Below are 19778 nucleotides of genomic sequence, written 5' to 3'. Positions count from 1 at the left end.
TAATTCCGATGCAATTTCTGTGTTTCATCGTCAATAAGTAGGTCCAATGGATACAGTAAACCTGAAGTAAAGCATCGGAATCTAAAACTGGTCTCACAGGAAAGGCTCAAATCGTGGAATGTTAGAAGAGTCAGTCCTCTTGTACTTAAGTCGGCATTGTGCCTTTTGTATTTAACACTCTCTGTACCAGGCCTATTTTATGCACCCGTCCCTAGAAACCGGGCAATTTTACCAATATTAAAAAAATTACTGCATCAAATCTACTGTTTGGATTGTGGCAAATTTGGTACCATCTTGAAGCTGCACATTTCTACTTTAATTCTGAGTGAAAGAAACTACTTTACAATGCACAGCTTTAAGGTACAGTTATAGAAATCACTTAGATGTTTTAAGAATTTAGAAAAAGTCATACGAATAAGGGAATACAATTGTGATTTATTTTTAACCAAAATTGTGGCACTACATTACATGTTTCTGATAGTATACAGTATTACATATAAATTTCACACAGAATCATATTGTTTTTTAGTGTGGAAAATTTTAAAGCAAGGTTCCAGGCAGAGTGCAACGCCACACTGTTCACATTCGTATTGTGTCTCTTTGCGAGAAGCCTTGCCACTCTGTTTCTTGCTCCTGGAACTGCACACGTGACACACACGAGCAGCATACTTCTTAGTAGTTGCAGGTATGTGCTGCAAAAAATGTCTCTTTGTTAGCCGACCTACAGTTCCTTCATTTCTTGGAATGAATTCAAGTGTGTCGTCTTCAACAAGCTGAACTGCAAGCACTGTTATAAAGTCTGTTATTGTAATTTTCTTCCTGTGCACTGCATTGTACAGCCAAAATGCATTTGATACTCCCATAAGCAGCAAATGGAAATATAATTTTCGCCACCATTTCACAGTTCTGTGCTGGAACGGATTGTACTGCAGGCGTTGGTCTCCAATATCCACTCCAATTTTATTGAGGTTGTAATCAAGTACCTGAAGTGGTTTCAATACTACAGACCCATTTCTCTTAGTATGCGTACCAAATGTTGCTTGATGCCTTGTAGACAATGTATACACATCTCTCTTATCTTTCCACTTCATTGCCAATACATTATCTTTACGCCGAAAAGACATTTCGCCCTTTTTCAGCGTAGCAGATACTAAATCTTTAGGCAATCCTTTCCTGGATTTGTTCACAGTACCAACAGCTCCAGTGCCTTTCTCTGCCAGTTGCTGAAATAGCTCTGGACTGGAATAAAATCGATCTAAATACACAGTGTGGCCTTTGTTCAGCAAGCTGCTGTCAGACAACAATCGCAAAATAACCGCAGACGAAGAATTGTCAACAATATGCTTACCAGCATAAACTTCAAAATTTACAACATAGCCACTACTGGCTTCAGCAACAGCATATACTTTCAGTCCATACTTATGAGGCTTATTTTGCATGTAAACACGGAAACTCACACGACCTCGAAATGGGCAAATTCCTTCATCAATTGTCACTTTTTCTGAGGGACGATATGCCTGGATACATCGCTCCTTCAAATTATTATAATATGGCAAAACTTTGTAAAGTGGATGAAATCCATCTTCGCCTGGTTTTTTCTGATTTGAATTGTCAACAAGATGCAAGCATGACAGTATCTGAGTGAAACGCAAACGGCTCATGACATGGGGACAAAAGTTACAACTAAGAACAGGATTAGTGCTCCAATGGTCCGCAATTTTGGGCTTTTTCGAAACACACATGTGGAAAATAATACCCAAGAAACGCCTCATCTCACTTATAGTCACTGGCTTCCACGAACTCAAAACTGAATGGGGCTTCAGATTATTTCCTCTTCTTTTCTTCTGTATTGTCTGTGATGCATACAAATTTGTCTGTCTCTTGAGTTCATTTACGTCACTGTCAGTAAGGAACACTTTACTGCAATCCAGTACAGAACTCGACTCATCAATATCCACTAGTATCTGCCTGGGTGTCGTGTTGACAGGCAGAGGTCGGTAGGTGTCAACTGCAGTCCACTCACTGTCTTTCGGATACGGCACAGCTGCTGGATTTGAAGCAACACCTTCAACATCATTCTCGTCTTCATCTGAAGACAAACTGTCATCAATCTCGTCTTCTAAAAAGAATATCACATTATGTGTAACTACATACATCGTTTACACATGTTCAACAGATATGTGCGTACTGCACAATTACGTGGAAAATTCGGAAATACGTACCTTCAAACACACCATTGCATTCAGAATCGTCTGAATCACTCTCTACATTATCCAGAGTGTCGCTATGATTGATCAAATCCGCAATTTCTGCGTCTGATAAACCGCGCCGAAACATGATGACAAACAACTGAATGATATACAGACTGAGAACGCAAAGATAAGTTTTAACATGAATTACAGCGCTGCCGTGACATCTATGGACGCATTTTGTTAATAAACATCTGAAAAACGTATAGCGCTGGCCAAACCCGTAGAAATAACGTTGCAGTGTTTTGAATGAAATTAAATGTAGCGGCCCGTAAATTTTACGGGCTTGGTGATTTTCGCGCGATCCCAGGCCCATAAATTTTACGGGCTTGGCGCTTAGAGTGTTAATTCCGATCTAATTTCTGTGGTTCATCGTCAATATAAAGCTCCAAGGGATACAGCAAAGCCTGAAGTGAAGCATCGATATCTAAAACTGGTCTCACAGGAAAGGCTCAAATCATAGAATGTAAGAAGAGTCAGACCTCTTGTACTTAAGTCAGCATTGTGCCTTTTGTATTTAATTCCGATGCAATTTCTGTGTTTTATCGTCAATAAGAATGTCCAAGGGGTACAGTAAACCTGAAGTGAAGCATCGGTATCTAAAACTGGTCTCACAGGAGGGGTTCAAAACATAGACAGTAAGAAGAGTCAGTCTTCTTGTACTTAAGACGGCATTGTGACTTTTGTAATTAATTCCGATGCAATTTCTGTGTTTCATCGTCAATAAGAAGGTCCAAGTAAGACAGTAAACCTGAAGTGAAGCATCGCAATCTAAAACGGTCTCACAGGAAAGGCTCAAAACATAGACAGTAAGAAGAGTCAGTCTTCTTATACCTAAGTCGGCAATGTGCCTTTTGTATTTAATTCCGATTCATATTCTGTGTTTCATCGTTAATATGAAGGTCCAAGGGATACAGTAAACCTGAAGTGAAGCATCGAAGTCTAAAACTGGTCTCACAGGAAAGTTTCAAATAATAGACAGTAAGAAGAGTCAGTCTCCTTGTACTTGAGTCGGCATTGTGCGTTTTGAATTTAATTCCGATGCAATTTCAGTGTTTCATCGTCAATAAGAAGGTCCAAGGGATACAGTAAACCTGAACTGAAGCATCGGAATCCAAAACTGGTCTCACAGGAAAGGTTCAAAACAAAGACAGTAAGAAGGGACAGTCTTCTTGTACTTAAGTCGCTATTGTGACTATTGTTTTTAATTCCGGTGCAACTTCCATACTTCATCGTCAATACAAAGGTCCAAGGGATACAGTAAACCTGAAATGAAGCATCGGATTCTATAACTTGTCTCACAGGAGAGATTCAAAGCATAGACAGTAAGGAGAGTCAGTCATCTTGTACTTAACTCGGCATTGTCCCTTTTGTGTTTCATTCCGATACAATTTCTGTATTTCATCGTCAATACGAAGGTCCAAGGGATAATGTAAACCTGAAGTGAAGCATCGATATCTAAAACTGGTCTCACAGGAAAGGCTCAAAACATAGAATGTAAGAAGGGTCAGTCCTCTTGTACTTAAGTCGGCATTGTGCCCTTTGTATTTTATTCCGATTCAATATCTTTGTTTCATTGTCAATACGAAGGTCCAAGGGAAACAGTAAACCTGAAGTAAAGCATCGGAATCTAATACAGGTCTCACAGGAAAGGTTCAAAGTATAGTCAGTAAGAAGAGTCAGTCTTCCTGTACTTCAATCGGCATTGTGCCTTTTGTATTTCATTCCGATGCAATTTCTGTGTTTCATCGTCAATAAGAAGGACCAAGGGAAACAGTAAACCTGAAGTAAACCATCGGAATCTAAAACAGGTCACACAGGAAAGGTTCAAAACATAGTCAGTAAGAAGAGTCAGTCTTCCTGTACTTCAATCGGCATTGTGCCTTTTGTATTTAATTCCGATGCAATTTCTGTGTTTCATCGTCAATATGAAGGTCCAAGGGATACAGTAAACCTGAAGCGAATCATCGATATCTGAAGCTGGTCTCACAGGAAAGGCTCAAATCATAGAATGTAAAAAGAGTCAGTCCTCTTGTACTTAAGTCGGCATTGTGCATTATGTATTTAATTCCGATGCAGTTTCTGTGTTTCATCGTCAATAAAAGGTCCAAGGGATGCAGTAAACCTGAAGTGAAGCATCGGTATCTAAAATTGGTCTCACAGGAAAGTTTAAAATAATAGTCAGTAAGAAGAGTCAGTCTCCTTATACGTGAGTCTGCATTGTGCGTTCTGTATTTAATTCCGACGCAATTTCTGTGTTTCATCGTCAATAAGAAGGTCCAAGGAATACAGTAAACCTGAATTGAAGCATCGGAATCTGAAACTGGTCTCACAGGAAAGGTTCAAAACAAAGACAGTAAGAAGAGGCAGTCTTCTTGTACTTAAGTCGCTATTGTGCTTTTTGTTTTTAATTGCGATGCAACTTCTATGCTTCATCGTCAATACGAAGGTCCAAGGGATACAGTAAACCTGAAGTGAAGCATCGGATTCTATAACTTGTCTCACAGGAGAGATTCAAAGCATAGACAGTAAGAAGAGTCAGTCTTCTTGTACTTAAGACTTCATTGTGACTTTTGCAATTATTTCCGATGCAATTTCTGTGTTTCATCGTCAATAAGAAGGTCCAAGTAATACAGTAAACCTGAAGTGAAGCATCGCAATCTAAAACCGGTCTCACAGGAAAGGCTCAAAACATAGACAGTAAGAAGAGTCAGTCTTGTTATACCTAAGTCGGCAATGTGCCTTTTGTATTTAATTCCGATGCATATTCTGTGTTTCATCGTCAATAAGGATGTCCAAGGGATACAGTAAACCTGAAGGGAAGCATCGATATGTGAAACTGGTCTCAGAGGAAATGCTCAAATCATAGAATGCAAGAAGAGTCAGTCCTCTTGTACTTAAGTCGGCATTGTGCCTTTTGTATTTAATTCGATGTAATTTCTGTGTTTCATCGTCAATAAGAAGGTCCAAGTGATAGAGTTATACTGAAGTGAAGCATCGGAATATAAACAGGTCTCACAGGAAAGGTTCAAAACATAGAAACTAAGAAGGATCAGTATTCTTGTACTTTAGTCGGCATTGTGCCTTTTGTATTAATTCCGATGCAATTTCTGTGTTTCATCGTCAATAAGAAGGCCCAAGGGATACAGTAAACCTGAAGTGAAGCATCGGAATCTAAAACTGGTCTCTCAGCAAAGGTTCATAACATAGACAGTAAGAAGAGTCAGTCTTCTTCTACTTCAATCGGCATTGTGCCTTTTGTATTTAATTCCGATGCAATTTCTGTGTTTCATCGTCAATAAGGATATCCAAGGGATACAGTAAACCTGAAGGGAAGCATCGATATGTGAAACTGGTCTCACAGGAAATGCTCAAATCATAGAATGCAAGAAGAGTCAGTCCTCTTGTACTTAAGTCGGCATTGTGCCTTTTGTATTTAATTCGATGTAATTTCTGTGTTTCATCGTCAATAAGAAGGTCCAAGTGATAGAGTTAACCTGAAGTGAAGCATCGGAATATAAACAGGTCTCACAGGAAAGGTTCAAAACATAGAAACTAAGAAGGATCAGTATTCTTGTACTTTAGTCGGCATTGTGCCTTTTGTATTAATTCCGATGCAATTTCTGTGTTTCATCGTCAATAAGAAGGTCCATGGGATACAGTAAACCTGAACTGAAGCATCGGAATCTAAAACTGATCTCACAGGAAAGGTTCAAAGCAAAGACAGTAAGAAGAGACAGTCTTCTTGTACTTAAGTCGATATTGTGCCTTTTGCTTTTAATTCCGATGCAATTTCTATGGTTCATCGTCAATACGAAGGTCCAAGGGATACAGTAAACCTAAAATGAAGCATTGGATTCTATAACTTGTCTCACAGGAGAGATTCAAAGCATAGACAATTAGAAGAGTCAGTCTTCTTGTACTTAAGTCGGTATTGTCAATTTTGTATTTAATTCCGATACAATTTCTGTGTTTCAATGTCAATACGAAGGTCCAAGGGATACAGTAAACCTGAAGTAAAGCATCGGAATCTAAAACTGGTCTCACAGGAAAGGTTCAAAACATAGTCAGTAAGAAGAGTCAGTCTTCTTGTACTTCAATCGGCATTGTACCTTTTGTATTCACTTCCGATGAAATTTCTGTGTTTCATCGTCAATAAGGATGTCAAAGGGATGCTGTAAACCTGAAGTGAAGCATCGGAATCTAAAATTGGTCTCACAGGAAAGTTTCAAATCATAGACCGAAAGAAGAGTCAGTCTCCTTTTATTTGAGTCTGCATTGTGCGTTTTCTATTTAATTCCGATGCAATTTCTGTGTTTCATCGTCAATAAGAAGGTCCAAGGGATACAGTACACATGTACTGAAGCAGCGGATTCTAAAACTGGTCTCACAGGAAAGGTTCACATCAAAGGCAGTAAGAAGACACAGTCTTCTTGTACATAAGTCGAAATTGAACCTTTTGTTTTTAATTCCGATGCAATTTCTATGATTCATCGTAAATACGAAGGTCCAAGGGATACAGTAAACATGAAATGAAGCATCGGATTCTATAACTTGTCTCACAGGAGAGATTCAAAACATAGACAGTAAGGAGAGTCAGTCTTCTTGTACTTAAGTCGGCATTGTCCCTTTTGTATTTAATTCCGATTCATTTTCTGTGTTTCATCGTCAATACGAAGGTCCAAGGGATAGTGTAAACCTGAAGTGAAGCATCTATATTAAAACTGGTCTCACGGGAAAGGCTCAAATCATAGAATGTATGAAGGGTCAGTCCTCTTGTACTTAAGTCGGCATTGTGCCCTTTGTATTTAAATCCGATGCAATTTCTGTGTTTCATCGCCAATAAGTAGGTCCAATTGATACAGTAAACCTGAAGTAAAGCATCGGAATCTAAAACTGGACTCACAGGAAAGGCTCAAATCGTGGAATGTTAGAAGAGTCAGTCCTCTTGTACTTAAGTCGGCATTGTGCCTTTTGTATTTAATTCCGATCTAATTTCTGTGTTTCATCGTCAATATAGAGCTCCAAGGGATACAGCAAAGCCTGAAGTGAAGCATCGATATCTGAAACTGGTCTCACAGGAAAGGCTCAAATCATAGAATGTAAGAAGAGTAAGTCCTCTTGTACTTAAGTCAGCATTGTGCCTTTTGTATTTAATTCCGATGCAATTTCTGTGTTTTATCGTCAATAAGAATGTCCAAGGGATACAGTAAACCTGAAGTGAAGCATCGGTATCTAAAAGTGGTCTCACAGGAGAGGTTCAAAACATAGACAGTAAGAAGAGTCAGTCTTCTCGTACTTAAGACGACATTGTGACTTTTGTAATTAATTCCGATGCAATTTCTGTGTTTCATCATCAATAAGAAGGTCCAAGGGATACAGTAAACCTGAAGTGAAGCATCGCAATCTAAAACTGGTCTCACAGGAAAGGCTCAAAACATAGACAGTAAGAAGAGTCGGTCTTCTTGTACTTAAGTCGGCAATGTGCCTTTTGTATTTAATTCCGATGCATATTCTGTGTTTCATCGTCAATAAGAAGGTCCAAGGGATACAGTAAACCTGAAGTGAAGCATCGGAATCTAAAACTGGTCTCACAGGAATGTTTCAAATCAAAGACAGTAAGAAGAGTCAGTCTTCTTGTACTTACGTCGGCATTGTGCAATTTGTATTTAATTCCGATGAAATTTCTGTGTTCCATCGTCGATAATAAGGTCCAAGCGATACAGTAAACCTGAAGTGAAGCATCGGAATCTAAAACTGGTCTCACAGGAAAGTTTCAAAACATAGACAGTAAGAAGAGTCAGTCTTCTTGTACTTATGTCAGCAATGTGTTTTGGTATTTAGTTCTGGTGCAATTTCTGTGTTAAATCATCAATAAGAAGGTCCAAGGGATACAGTAAACCTAAAGTGAAGCATCGGAATCTTAAACTGGTCTCACAGGAAAGAATTAAAACACAGAAAGAAATAAGAGTCAGTCTCCTTGTACTGAAGTCGGCATTGTGCCCTTTGTATTTAATTCCGATGCAATTTCTGTGTTTCATCGTCAATAAGAAGGTATAAGTGATACAGTAAACCAGAAGTGAAACATCTGAATCTAAAACTGGCCTCACAGGATAGGCTCAAAGCCTATTCAGTAATAAGAGTCAGTCTTCTTGTTCTTAAGACGGCATTGTGCGTTTTGTATTTAATTCCAATGCAATTTCTGTGTTTCATCGTCAATAAGGATGTCCAAGGGATACAGTAAACCTGAAGTGAAGCATCGATATCTAAATCTGGTCTCACAGGAAAGGCTCATATCATAGAATGTAAGAAGAGTCAGTACTCTTGTACTAAAGTCGGCGTTGTGCCTTTTGTATTTAATTCCGATGCAATTTCTGTGTTTTATCGTCAATAAGAAGGTGCAAGGTGTACAGTAAACCTGAAGTGAAGCATCGGAATCTAAAACTGGTCTCACAGAAAGGTTCAAAACATAGACAGTAAAAAGAGTCAGTCTTCTTGTACTTAAGATGGCATTGTGCCTCTTGCATTGAATTCCAATGCTATTTCTGACTTTCATCGTCAATAAGAAGGTCCAAGGGATACAGTAAACCTGAAGTGAAGCATCGGAATCTAAAACTGGTCTCACAGGAAAGGTTCAAAACATAGACAGTAAGAAGAGTCAGTCTTCTTCTACCTCAATCGGCATTGTGCATTTTTGTATTTAATTCCGATGCAATTTCTGTGTTTCATCGTCAATATGGATGTCCAAGGGATACAGTAAACCTGAAGGGAAGCATCGATATCTGAAACTGGTCTCACAGGAAAGGCTCAAATCATAGAATGCAAGAAGAGTCAGTCCTCTTGTACTTAAGTCGGCATTGTGCCTTTTGTATTTAATTCCGATGCAATTTCTGTGTTTCATCGTCAATAAGAAAGTCCAACTGATATACTTAACCTGAAGTGAAGCATCGGAATTAAAACTGGTCTCACAGGAAAGGTTCAAAACATAGAAACTAAGAAGAGTCAGTATTCTTGTACTTTAGTCGGCATAGTGCCTTTTGTATTTAATTCCGATGCAATTTCTGTGTTTCATCCTCAATAAGAAGGTCCAAGGGATACAGCAAATGTGAAGTGAAGCATCGGAATCTAAAACTGGTCTCACAGCAAAGGTTCAAAACATAGACAGTAAGAAGAGTCAGTCTCCTTGTACTTAAGTCGGCATTGTGCCTTTTGTATATAATTCCGATGCAATTTCTGAGTTTCATCGTCAATAAGAACGTCCAAGGGATACAGTAAACCTGAACTGAAGCATCGGAATCTAAAACTGGTCTCACAGGAAAGGTTCAAAACATAGTCAGTAAGAAGAGTCAGTCTTCTTGTACTGCAATCGGCATTGTACCTTTTGTATTTAATTCCGATGCAATTTCTGTGTTTCATCTTCAATAAGGATGTCCAAGGGATGCTGTAAACCTGAAGTGAAACATCGGAATCTAAAATTGGTCTCACAGGAAAGTTTCAAATCATAGACAGTAAGAAGAGTCAGTGTCCTTGTATTTGAGTCTGCATTGTGCGTTTTGTATTTAATTCCGATGCAATTTCCGTGTTTCATCGTCAATAAGAAGGTCCAAGGGATACAGTAAACATGAAGTGAAGCATCGTAATCTAAAACTGGTCTCACAGCAAAGGTTCAAAACATAGACTGTAAGAAGAGTCAGTCTCCTTTTACTTAAATCGGCATTGTGCCTTTTGTATACAATTCCGATGCAATTTCTGAGTTTCATCGTCAATAAGAAGGTCCAAGGGATACAGTAAACCTGAACTGAAGCATCGGAATCTAAAACTGATCTCACAGGAAAGGTTCAAAATAAAGACAGTAAGAAGAGACAGTCTTCTTGTACTTAAGTCGCTATTGTGCCTTTTGTTTTTAATTCCAATGCAATTTCTATGGTTCATCGTCATTACGTAGGTCCAAGGGATACAGTAAACCTGAAATGAAGCATTGGATTCTATAACTTGTCTCACAGGAGAGATTCAAAACATAGACAATTAGAAGAGTCAGTCTTCTTGTACTTAAGTCGGCATTGTCAATTTTGTATTTAAATCCGAACCAATTTCTATGTTTCATCGTCAATACGAAGGTCCAAGGGATACAGTTAACCTGAAGTGAAGCATCGATATCTAAAACTGGTCTCACAGGAAAGGCTCAAATCATAGAATGTAAGAAGAGTCAGTCCTCTTGTACTTAAGTTGGCATTGTGCCCTTTGTATTTTATTCCGATGCAATTTCTGTGATTCATTGTCAATACGAAGGTCCAAGGGATACAGTAAACCTGAAGTAAAGCATCGGAATCTAAAACTGGTCTCACAGGAAAGGTTCAAAACATAGTCAGTAAGAAGAGTCAGTCTTCTTGTACTTCAATCGGCATTGTACCTTTTGTATTTAATTCCGATGCAATTTATGTGTTTCATCGTCTATAAGGATGTCCAAGGGATGCTGTAAACCTGAAGTGAAGCATCGGAATCTAAAATTGGTCTCACAGGAAAGGCTGAAATAATAGAATGTAAGAAGAGTCAGTCCTCTTGTACCTAAGTCAGCATTGTGCCTTTTGTATTTAATTCCGATGCAATTTCTGTGTTTTATCGTCAATAAGAATGTCCAAGGGGTACAGTAAACCTGAAGTCAAGCATCGGTATCTAAAAATGGTCTCACAGGAAAGGTTCAAAACAAAGACAGTAAGAAGACACAGTCTTCTTGTGCTTAAGTCGCTATTGTGCCTTTTGTTTTTAATTCCGATGCATTTTCTATGCTTCATCGTCAATACGAAGGTCCAAGGCATACTGTAAACATGAAATGAAGCGTTGGATTCTATAACTTGTCTCACAGGAGAGATTCAAAACATAGACAGTAAGGAGAGTCAGTCTTCTTGTACTTAAGTCGGCATTGTGCCCTTTGTATTTAATTCCGATGCAATTTCTGTGTTTCATCGTCAATAAGAAGGTCCAAGGGATACAGTAAACCTGAAGTAAAGCATCGGAATCTAAAACTGGTCTCACAGGAAAGGCTCTAATCGTGGAATGTAAGAAGAGTCAGTCCTCTTGTACTTAAGTCAGATTTGTGCCTTTTGTATTTAATTGCGATACAATTTCTGTGTTTCATCGTCAGTATAAAGCTCCAAGGGATACAGCAAAGCCTGAAGTGAAGCATCGATATCTAAAACTGGTCTCACAGGAAAGGCTGAAATAATAGAATGTGAGAAGAGTCAGTCCTCTTGTACCTAAGTCAGCATTGTGCCTTTTGTATTTAATTCCGATGCAATTTCTGTGTTTTATCGTCAATAAGAATGTCCAAGGGGTACAGTAAACCTGAAGTCAAGCATCGGTATCTAAAAATGGTCTCACAGGAGAGGTTCAAAACATAGACAGTAAGAAGAGTCAGTCTTCTTGTACTGAAGACGGCATTGTGACTTTTGTAATTAATTCCGATGCAATTTCTGTGTTTGATCGACAATAAGAAGATCCAAGGGATACAGTAAACCTGAAGTGAAGCATCGCAATCTAAAACTGGTCTCACAGGAAAGGCTCAAAACATAGACAGTAAGAAGAGTCAGTCTTCTTATACTTAAGTCGGCATTGTGCCTTTTGTATTTAATTCCGATGCATATTCTGTGTTTCATCGTCAATAAGAAGGTCCAAGGGATACAGTAAACCTGAAGTGAAGCATCGGAATCTAAAACTGGTCTCACAGGAATGTTTCAAATCATAGACAGTAAGAAGAGTCAGTCTTCTTGTACTTACGTCGGCATTGTGAAATTTGTATTTAATTCCGATGCAATTTCTGTGTTTCATCGTCAATAATAATGTCCAAGCGATACAGTAAACCTGAAGTGAAGCATCGGAATCTAAAACTGGTCTCACAGGAAAGATTCAAAGCATAGACAGTAAGAAGAGTCAGTCTTCTTGTACTTATGTAAGCAATGTGTCTTTGGTATTTAGTTCTGGTGCAATTTCTGTGTTAAATCATCGATAAGAAGGTCCAAGGGATACAGTAAACCTAAAGTGAAGCATCGGAATCTAAAACCGGTCCCACAGTAAAGAATCAAAACACTGACAAAAGGAAGAGTCAGTCTACTTGTACTTAAGTCGGCATTGTGCCTTTTGTATTTAATTCCGACGCAATTTCAGTGTTTCATCGTAAATAAGCACGTCAAAGGGATACAGTAAACCTGAAGTGAAGCATCGATATCTAAATCTGGTCTCACAGGAAAGGCTCATATCATAGAATGTAAGAAGAGTCAGTCCTCTTGTACTTAAGTCGGTATTGTGCCCTTTGTATTTAATTCCGATGCAATTTCTGTGTTTCATCGTTAATAAGAAGGTCCAAGGTGTACAGTAAACCTGAAGTGAAGCATCGGAATCTAAAACTGGTCTCACAGAAAGGTTCAAAACATAGACAGTAAGAGGAGTCAGTCTTCTTGTACTTAAGTCGGCATTGTGCCTTTTGTATTTAATTCCGATGCATATTCTGTGTTTCATCGTCAATAAGAAGGTCCAAGGGATACAGTAAACCTGAAGTGAAGCATCGGAATCTAAAACTGGTCTCACAGGAATGTTTCAAATCATAGACAGTAAGAAGAGTCAGTCTTCTTGTACTTACGTCGGCATTGTGAAATTTGTATTTAATTCCGATGCAATTTCCGTGTTTCATCGTCAATAATAATGTCCAAGCGATACAGTAAACCTGAAGTGAAGCATCGGAATCTAAAACTGGTCTCACAGGAAAGATTCAAAACATAGACAGTAAGAAGAGTCACTCTTCTTGTACTTATGTAAGCAATGTGTCTTTGGTATTTAGTTCTGGTGCAATTTCTGTGTTAAATCATCGATAAGAAGGTCCAAGGGATACAGTAAACCTAAAGTGAAGCATCGGAATCTAAAACCGGTCCCACAGTAAAGAATCAAAACACAGACAAAAGGAAGAGTCAGTCTACTTGTACTTAAGTCGGCATTGTGCATTTTGTATTTAATTCCGATGCAATTTCTGTGTTTCATCGTCAATTAGAAGGTCCAAACGATACATTAAACCTGAAGTGAAGAATCGGAATCTAAAACTGGTCTCACAGGAAGGGTTCAAAACATAGAGAGTTAGAAGAGTCAGTCTTCTTGTACTTAAGTCGGCATTGTGTCTTTTGTATTTAATTCCGATGCAATTTCTGTGTTAAGTCGTCCACAAGAATGTCTAAGGGATACAGTAATCCTGAAGTGAAGCATCGAAATGTAAAACTGGTCTCACAGGAAAGAATCAAATCATAGACAAAAAGAAGAGTCAGTCTCCTTGTATTTAAGTCGGCATTGTGCCTTTTGTAATTAATTCCGATGCAATTTCTGTGGTTCATCGTCATTAAGAAGGTATAAGGGATACAGTAAACATGTAGTGAACCATCGGAATCTAAAACTGATCTCACACGAAAGGCTCAAAACCTATACAGTAAGAAGTGTCAGTCTTCTTGTACTTAAGTCGGCATTGTGTCTTTTGTATTTAATTCCGCTGCAATTTCTGTTTTCATCGTCAATAAGAACGTCAAAGGGATAGAGTAAACCTAAAGTGAAGCATCGATATCTAAAACTGGTCTCACACGAAAGGCTGTAATAATAGAAAGTAAGAAGAGTTAGTCCTCCTGTACTTAAGTCGGCATCGCTCCTTTTGTATTTAATTCCGATGCAATTTCTGTGTTTCGTCGTCAATAAGAAGGTCCAGGTGATACAGTAAACCTGAAGTGAAGCATCGGAATCTAAATTGGTCTCACAGGAAAGGTTCAAAACATGGACACTAAGAAGAGTCAGTCTTCTTGTACTTAAGTCGCCATTGTGCCTATTGTACGTAATTCCGATGCAATTTCTGTGTATCAGCGTTAATACGAAAGTCCTAGGGAAACAATAAACCTGACGTGAAGCATCGGAATCTAAAACTTATCTCACAGGAAACCTTCAAATCATGGACAGTAAGTAGAGTAAGTCTTCTTGCACTTAAGTCGGCATTGTGGCTTTTGTAATTGATTCCGATGCAATTTCTGTGTTTCATCGTCAATAAGAAGGTCCAAGCGATACAGTAAACCTGAAGTGAAGCATCGGAATCTAAAACTGGTCTCACAGGAAAGTTTCAAATCATAGACAGTAAGAAGAGTCAGTCTTCTTGTACCTAAGTCGGCATTGTGCATTTTGTATTTAATTCCGATGCAATTTCTGTGTTTTATCGTCAATTAGAAGGTCCAAACGATACATTAAACCTGAAGTGAAGAATCGGAATCTAAAACTGGTCTCACAGGAAGGGTTCAAAACATAGAGAGTTAGAAGAGTCAGTCTTCTTGTACTTAAGTCGGCATTGTGTCTTTTGTATTTAATTCCGATGCAATTTCTGTGTTAAGTCGTCCACAAGAAGGTCTAAGGGATACAGTAATCCTGAAGTGAAGCATCGAAATGTAAAACTGGTCTCACAGGAAAGAATCAAAACATAGACAGTAAGTAGAGTCAGTCTTCTTGTACTTAAGTCGGCATTGTGTCTTTGGTATTTAATTCCGATGCAATTTCTGTGTTTCATCGTCAATAAGATGGTCCAAGGGGTACAGTAAACCTGAGGTGAAGCATCGGTATCTAAAACTGGTCTCACAGGAGACGTTCAAAACATAGACAGTAAGAAGAGTCAGCCTTCCTGTACTTAAGATGGCATTGTGTCTTTTGTAATTAATTCCGATGCAATTTCTGTGTTTCATCGTCAATAAGAAGGTCCAAGGGATATAGTAAACTTGAAGTGAAGCATCGGAAGCTAAAACTGGTCTCACAGGCAAGAATCAAAACATAGACAAAAAGAAGAATCAGTCTCCTTGTACTTAAGTCGGCATTGTGCCTTTTGTATTTAATTCCGACGCAATTTCAGTGTTTCATCGTCAATAAGAACGTCAAAGGGATACAGTAAAACAGAAGTAAAGCATCGATATCTAAAACTGGTCTCACAGGAAAGGCTGCAACCATAGAATGTAAAAAGAGTCAGTCCTCTTGTACGTAGGTCGGCATCGTTCCTTTTGTATTGAATTCGGGTGCAATTTCTGTGTTTCATCGTCAATAAAATGGTCCAAGTGATATAGTAAACCTGAAGGGAAGCATCGGAATCTAAACTGGTCTCACAGGAAAGGTTTAAAACATAGACACTAAGAGGAGCCAGTCTTATTGTACTAAAGCCGCCATTGTGCCTTTTGTATATAATTCCGATTCCATTTCTGTGCTTCATCGTCAATACGAAGGTCCAAGGGATACAATGAACCTGAAGTGAAGCATCGGAAAGTAAAACTTGTCTCTCAGGAAAGGTTCAAAACGTAGACAGTAAGAAAAGACAGTCTTTTGTACTTAGGTCGGCATTGTGCGTTTTGTATTTAATTCTGATGCAATTTCTGTGTTTCATCGTCAACAAGGATGTCCAAGGGACACAGTAAACCTGAAGTGAAGCATCGATATCTAAATCTTGTCTCACAGGAAAGGCTCAAATCATATAATGTAAGAAGAGTCAGTCTTCTTGTACATAAGATGGCATTGTGCCTCTTGTACTCAATTCCGATGCTATTTCTGACTTTCATCGTCAATAAGAAGGTCCAAGGGATACAGTAAACCTGAAGTGAAGCAACGGAATCTAAAACTCGTCTCACAGGAAAGGATCAAAACATAGACAGTAAGAAGAGTCAGTCTTCTTGTACTTAAGTCGGCATTGTGTCTTTGGTATTTAATTCCGATGCAATTTCTGTGTTTCATCGTCAATAAGAAGGTATAAGGGATACAGTAAACGTGAAGTAAAACATCGGAATGTAAAACTGGTCTCACAGGACGGGCTCAAAACCTACACAGTAAATAGTGTCAGTCTTCTTGTACTTCAATCGGCATTGTGCCTTTTGTATTTAATTCCAATGCAATTTCTGTGTTTCATCGTCAATAAGAAGGTCCAACGGATACAGTAAACCTGGATTGAAGGATCGGAATCTAATACTGGTCTCACAGGAAAGTTTAAAATCATAGACAGTAAGAAGAGTCAGTCCTCTTGTACCTAAGTCGGCATTGTGCATTTAGTATTTAATTCTGATGCAATTTCTGTGTTTCATCGTCAACAAGGATGTCCAAGGGATACAGTAAACCTGAAGTGAAGCATCGATATCTAAATCTTGTCTGACAGGAAAGGCTCAAATCATATAATGTAAGAAGAGTCAGTCTTCTTGTACTTAAGATGGCATTGTGCCTCTTGTATTCAATTCCGATGCTATTTCTGACTTTCATCGTCAATAAGATGGTCCAAGGGATACAGGAAACCTGAAGTGAAGCATTGGAATCTAAAATTGGTCTCACAGGAATGTTTCAAATCATAGACAATAAGAAGAGTCAGTCTTCTTGTACTTAAGTCGGCATTGTGCATTCTGTATATATTCCGATGCAATTCCTGAGTTTCATCGTCACTAAGAATGTCCAAGCGATACAGTAAACCTGAAATGAAGCATCGGAATCTAAAACTCGTCTCACAGGAAAGGATCAAAACATAGACAGTAAGTAGAGTCAGTCTTCTTGTACTTAAGTCGGCATTGTGTCTTTGGTATTTAATTCCGATGCAATTTCTGTGTTTCATCGTCAATAAGAAGGTATAAGGGATACAGTAAACGTGAAGTAAAGCATCGGAATGTAAAACTGGTCTCACAGGAAGGGCTCAAAACCTACACAGTAAATAGTGTCAGTCTTCTTGTACATCAATCGGCATTGTGCATTTAGTATTTAATTCGAATGCAATTTCTGTGTTTCATCGTCAATAAGAAGGTCCAAGCGATAGAGTAAACCTGGATTGAAGGATCGGAATCTAATACTGGTCGCACAGGAAAGTTTCAAAGCATAGACAGTAAGAAGAGTCAGTCTTCTTGAACTTAATTCGGCAATGGTGTATTTTGTATTTAATTCCGATGAAATTTCTGTGTTAAGACGTCAATACGAACGTCCAAGGGATACAGTAGACCTGAAGTGAAGCATCGGAATCTAAAACTACTCTCACAAGTAAGAATCAAAACATAGACAGGAAGAAGAGTCAGTCTTCTCGTACTTAAGTCGTCATTGTGCCTTTTGTATTTAATTTCGATGCAATTTCTGTGTTTCATCGTCAATAAGAAGGTCCAGGTGATACAGTAAACCTGAAGTGAAGCATCGAAATCTAAACTAGTCTCACAGGAAAGGTTCAAAACATAGTCAGTAAGAAGAATCAGTCTTCTTGTACTTGAATCGGCATTGTGCCTTTTGTATTTAATTCCGATGCAATTTCTGTGTTTTATCGTCAATAAGAAGGTCCAAGGGGTACCGTAAACCTGAAGTGAAGCATCGGTATCTAAAACTGGTCTCACAAGAGAGGATCAAAACATAGACAGTAAGAAGAGTCAGTCTTCCTGTACTTAAGACGGCATTGTGACTATTGTAATTAATTCCGATGCAATTTCTGTGTTTCATCGTCAATAAGAAAATCCAAGGGATACAGTAAACCTGAAGTGAAGCATCGCAATCTAAAACTGGTCTCACACGAAAGGCTCAAAGCATAGACAGTAAGAAGAGATAGTCTTCTTGTACTTATGTTGGCATTGTGTCTTTGGTATTTAATTCCGATGAAATTTCTGTGTTAAGTCGTCAATACGAACGTCCAAGGGATACAGTAGACCTGAAGTGAAGCATCGGAATCTAAAACTACTCTCACAAGTAAGAATTAAAACATAGACAAAAAGAAGAGTCAGTCTTCTTGTACTTAAGTCGGCATTGTGTCTTTTGTATTTAATTCCGGTGAAATTTCTGTGTAAAGTCGTCAATACGAAGGTCCAACTGATACAGTAGACCTGAAGTGAAGCGTCGGAATCCAAAACTAGTCTCACATGTAAGAATCAAAACATAGACAAAAAGAAGAGTCAGTCTTCTTGTACTTAAGTCGGCATTGTGCCTTTTGTATTTAATTCCGATGCAATTTCTGTGTTTCATCGTCAATAAGAAGGTATAAGGGATACAGTATACCTGAAGTGAAAATCGGAATCTAAAACTGGTCTCACAGGAAAGTTTCAAAACATAGTCAGTAAGAAGAGTCAGTCTCCTTGTACTTCAATGGGCATTGTGCCTTTTGTATGTAATTCCGATGCAATTTCTGAGTTTCATAGTCAATACAGATGTCCAAATGATACAGTAAACCTGAAGTGAAGCATCGATTTCTGAAACTGGTCTCACAGGAAGGGCTCAATTCATAGAATGTAAGAAGAGTCCATCCTCTAGTACTTAAGTCGGCAATGTATCTTTGGTATATAATTCCGATGCAATTTCTGTGTTAAATCGTCAATAAAAAGGTCTAAGGGATACAGTAAACCTGAAGTGAAGCATCGGAAGCTAAAGCTGGTCTCACATGCATGAATCAAAACATAGACAAAAAGAAGAATTTGTCTCCTTGTACTTAAGTCGGTATTGTGCCTTTTGTATTTAATTCCGATGCAATTTCTGTGTTTCATCGTCAATAAGAAGGTCCAGGTGATACAGTAAACCTGAAGTGAAGCCCCGGAATCTAAACTGGTATCACAGGAAAGGTTCAAAACATAGACACTAAGAAGAGTCAGTCTTCTTGTACTTCAATCGGCATTGTGCCTTTCGTATTTAATTCCGATGCAATTTCTGAGTTTCATCTTCAATACGGATGTCCAAATGATACAGTAAACCTGAAGTGAAGCATTGCAATCTAAAACTGGTCTCACTCGAAAGGCTCAATTCATAGAATGTGAGAAGAGTCCGCCCTCTTGTACTTAAGTCGGCATTGTGCCTTTTGTATTTAATTCCGATGCAATTTCTGTGTTTCATCGTCAATACGAAGGTCCAAGCGGTACAATAAACCTGACGTGAAGCGTTGGAATCAGAAACTGGTCTCACAGGAAAGGTTAAAACATAGACAGTAAACACAATCAGTCTTCTTGTACTTAAGTTGGCATTGTGCCTTTTTTGTTTAAATCTGATCTAATTTCTGTGTTTCATCGTCAATATGAAGCTCCAAGGGATACAGCAAAACCTGAAGTGGAGCATCGTTATATAAAACTGGTCTCACAGGAAAGTCTCAACTCATAGAATGTAAGAAGAGTCAGTCCTCTTGTACTTAAGTCAGAATTGTGCATTTTGTATTTAATTCCGATGCAATTTCTGTGTTTTATCGTCATAAAGAAGTTCCAAGGGGTACAGTAAACCTGAAGTGAAGCATCGGTATCTAAAACTGGTCTCACAGGAGAGGTTCAAAACATAGACAGTAAACACAATCAGTCTTCTTGTACTTAAGTTGGCATTGTGCCTTTTTTGTTTAAATCTGATCTAATTTCTGTGTTTCATCGTCAATATGAAGCTCCAAGGGATACAGCAAAGCCTGAAGTGGAGCATCGATATATAAAACTGGTCTCACAGGAAAGTCTCAACTCATAGAATGTAAGAAGAGTCAGTCTTCTTGTACTTAAGACGGCATTGTGACTTTTGTAA

The 19778-nt window shown here is 38.5% G+C and overlaps 1 protein-coding gene across 1 annotated transcript in view; it reads right to left on the bottom strand.

The window, feature by feature from the left end:
* Positions 1-503: 503 nt before the first annotated feature.
* The window catches only part of LOC124740719 (piggyBac transposable element-derived protein 4-like), a 105396-nt gene continuing 86121 nt past the window's right edge, over positions 504-19778 (bottom strand). Inside the window, exons 2-3 of the mRNA XM_047248629.1 lie at positions 2223-2416; positions 504-2119 (exon numbers count right to left, since the gene is read on the bottom strand). Of these exons, the coding sequence (XP_047104585.1) occupies positions 504-2119; positions 2223-2416 (1810 nt within the window). The remainder of the gene's footprint in view (positions 2120-2222; positions 2417-19778) is intronic.

Source organism: Schistocerca piceifrons, unplaced genomic scaffold (genome assembly GCF_021461385.2).
Source record: "Schistocerca piceifrons isolate TAMUIC-IGC-003096 unplaced genomic scaffold, iqSchPice1.1 HiC_scaffold_1806, whole genome shotgun sequence".
NCBI lineage: Eukaryota > Metazoa > Arthropoda > Insecta > Orthoptera > Acrididae > Schistocerca > Schistocerca piceifrons.
Note: the sequence above shows the minus strand (reverse complement) of the source record. Positions and strands in the feature narration are given on the sequence as shown.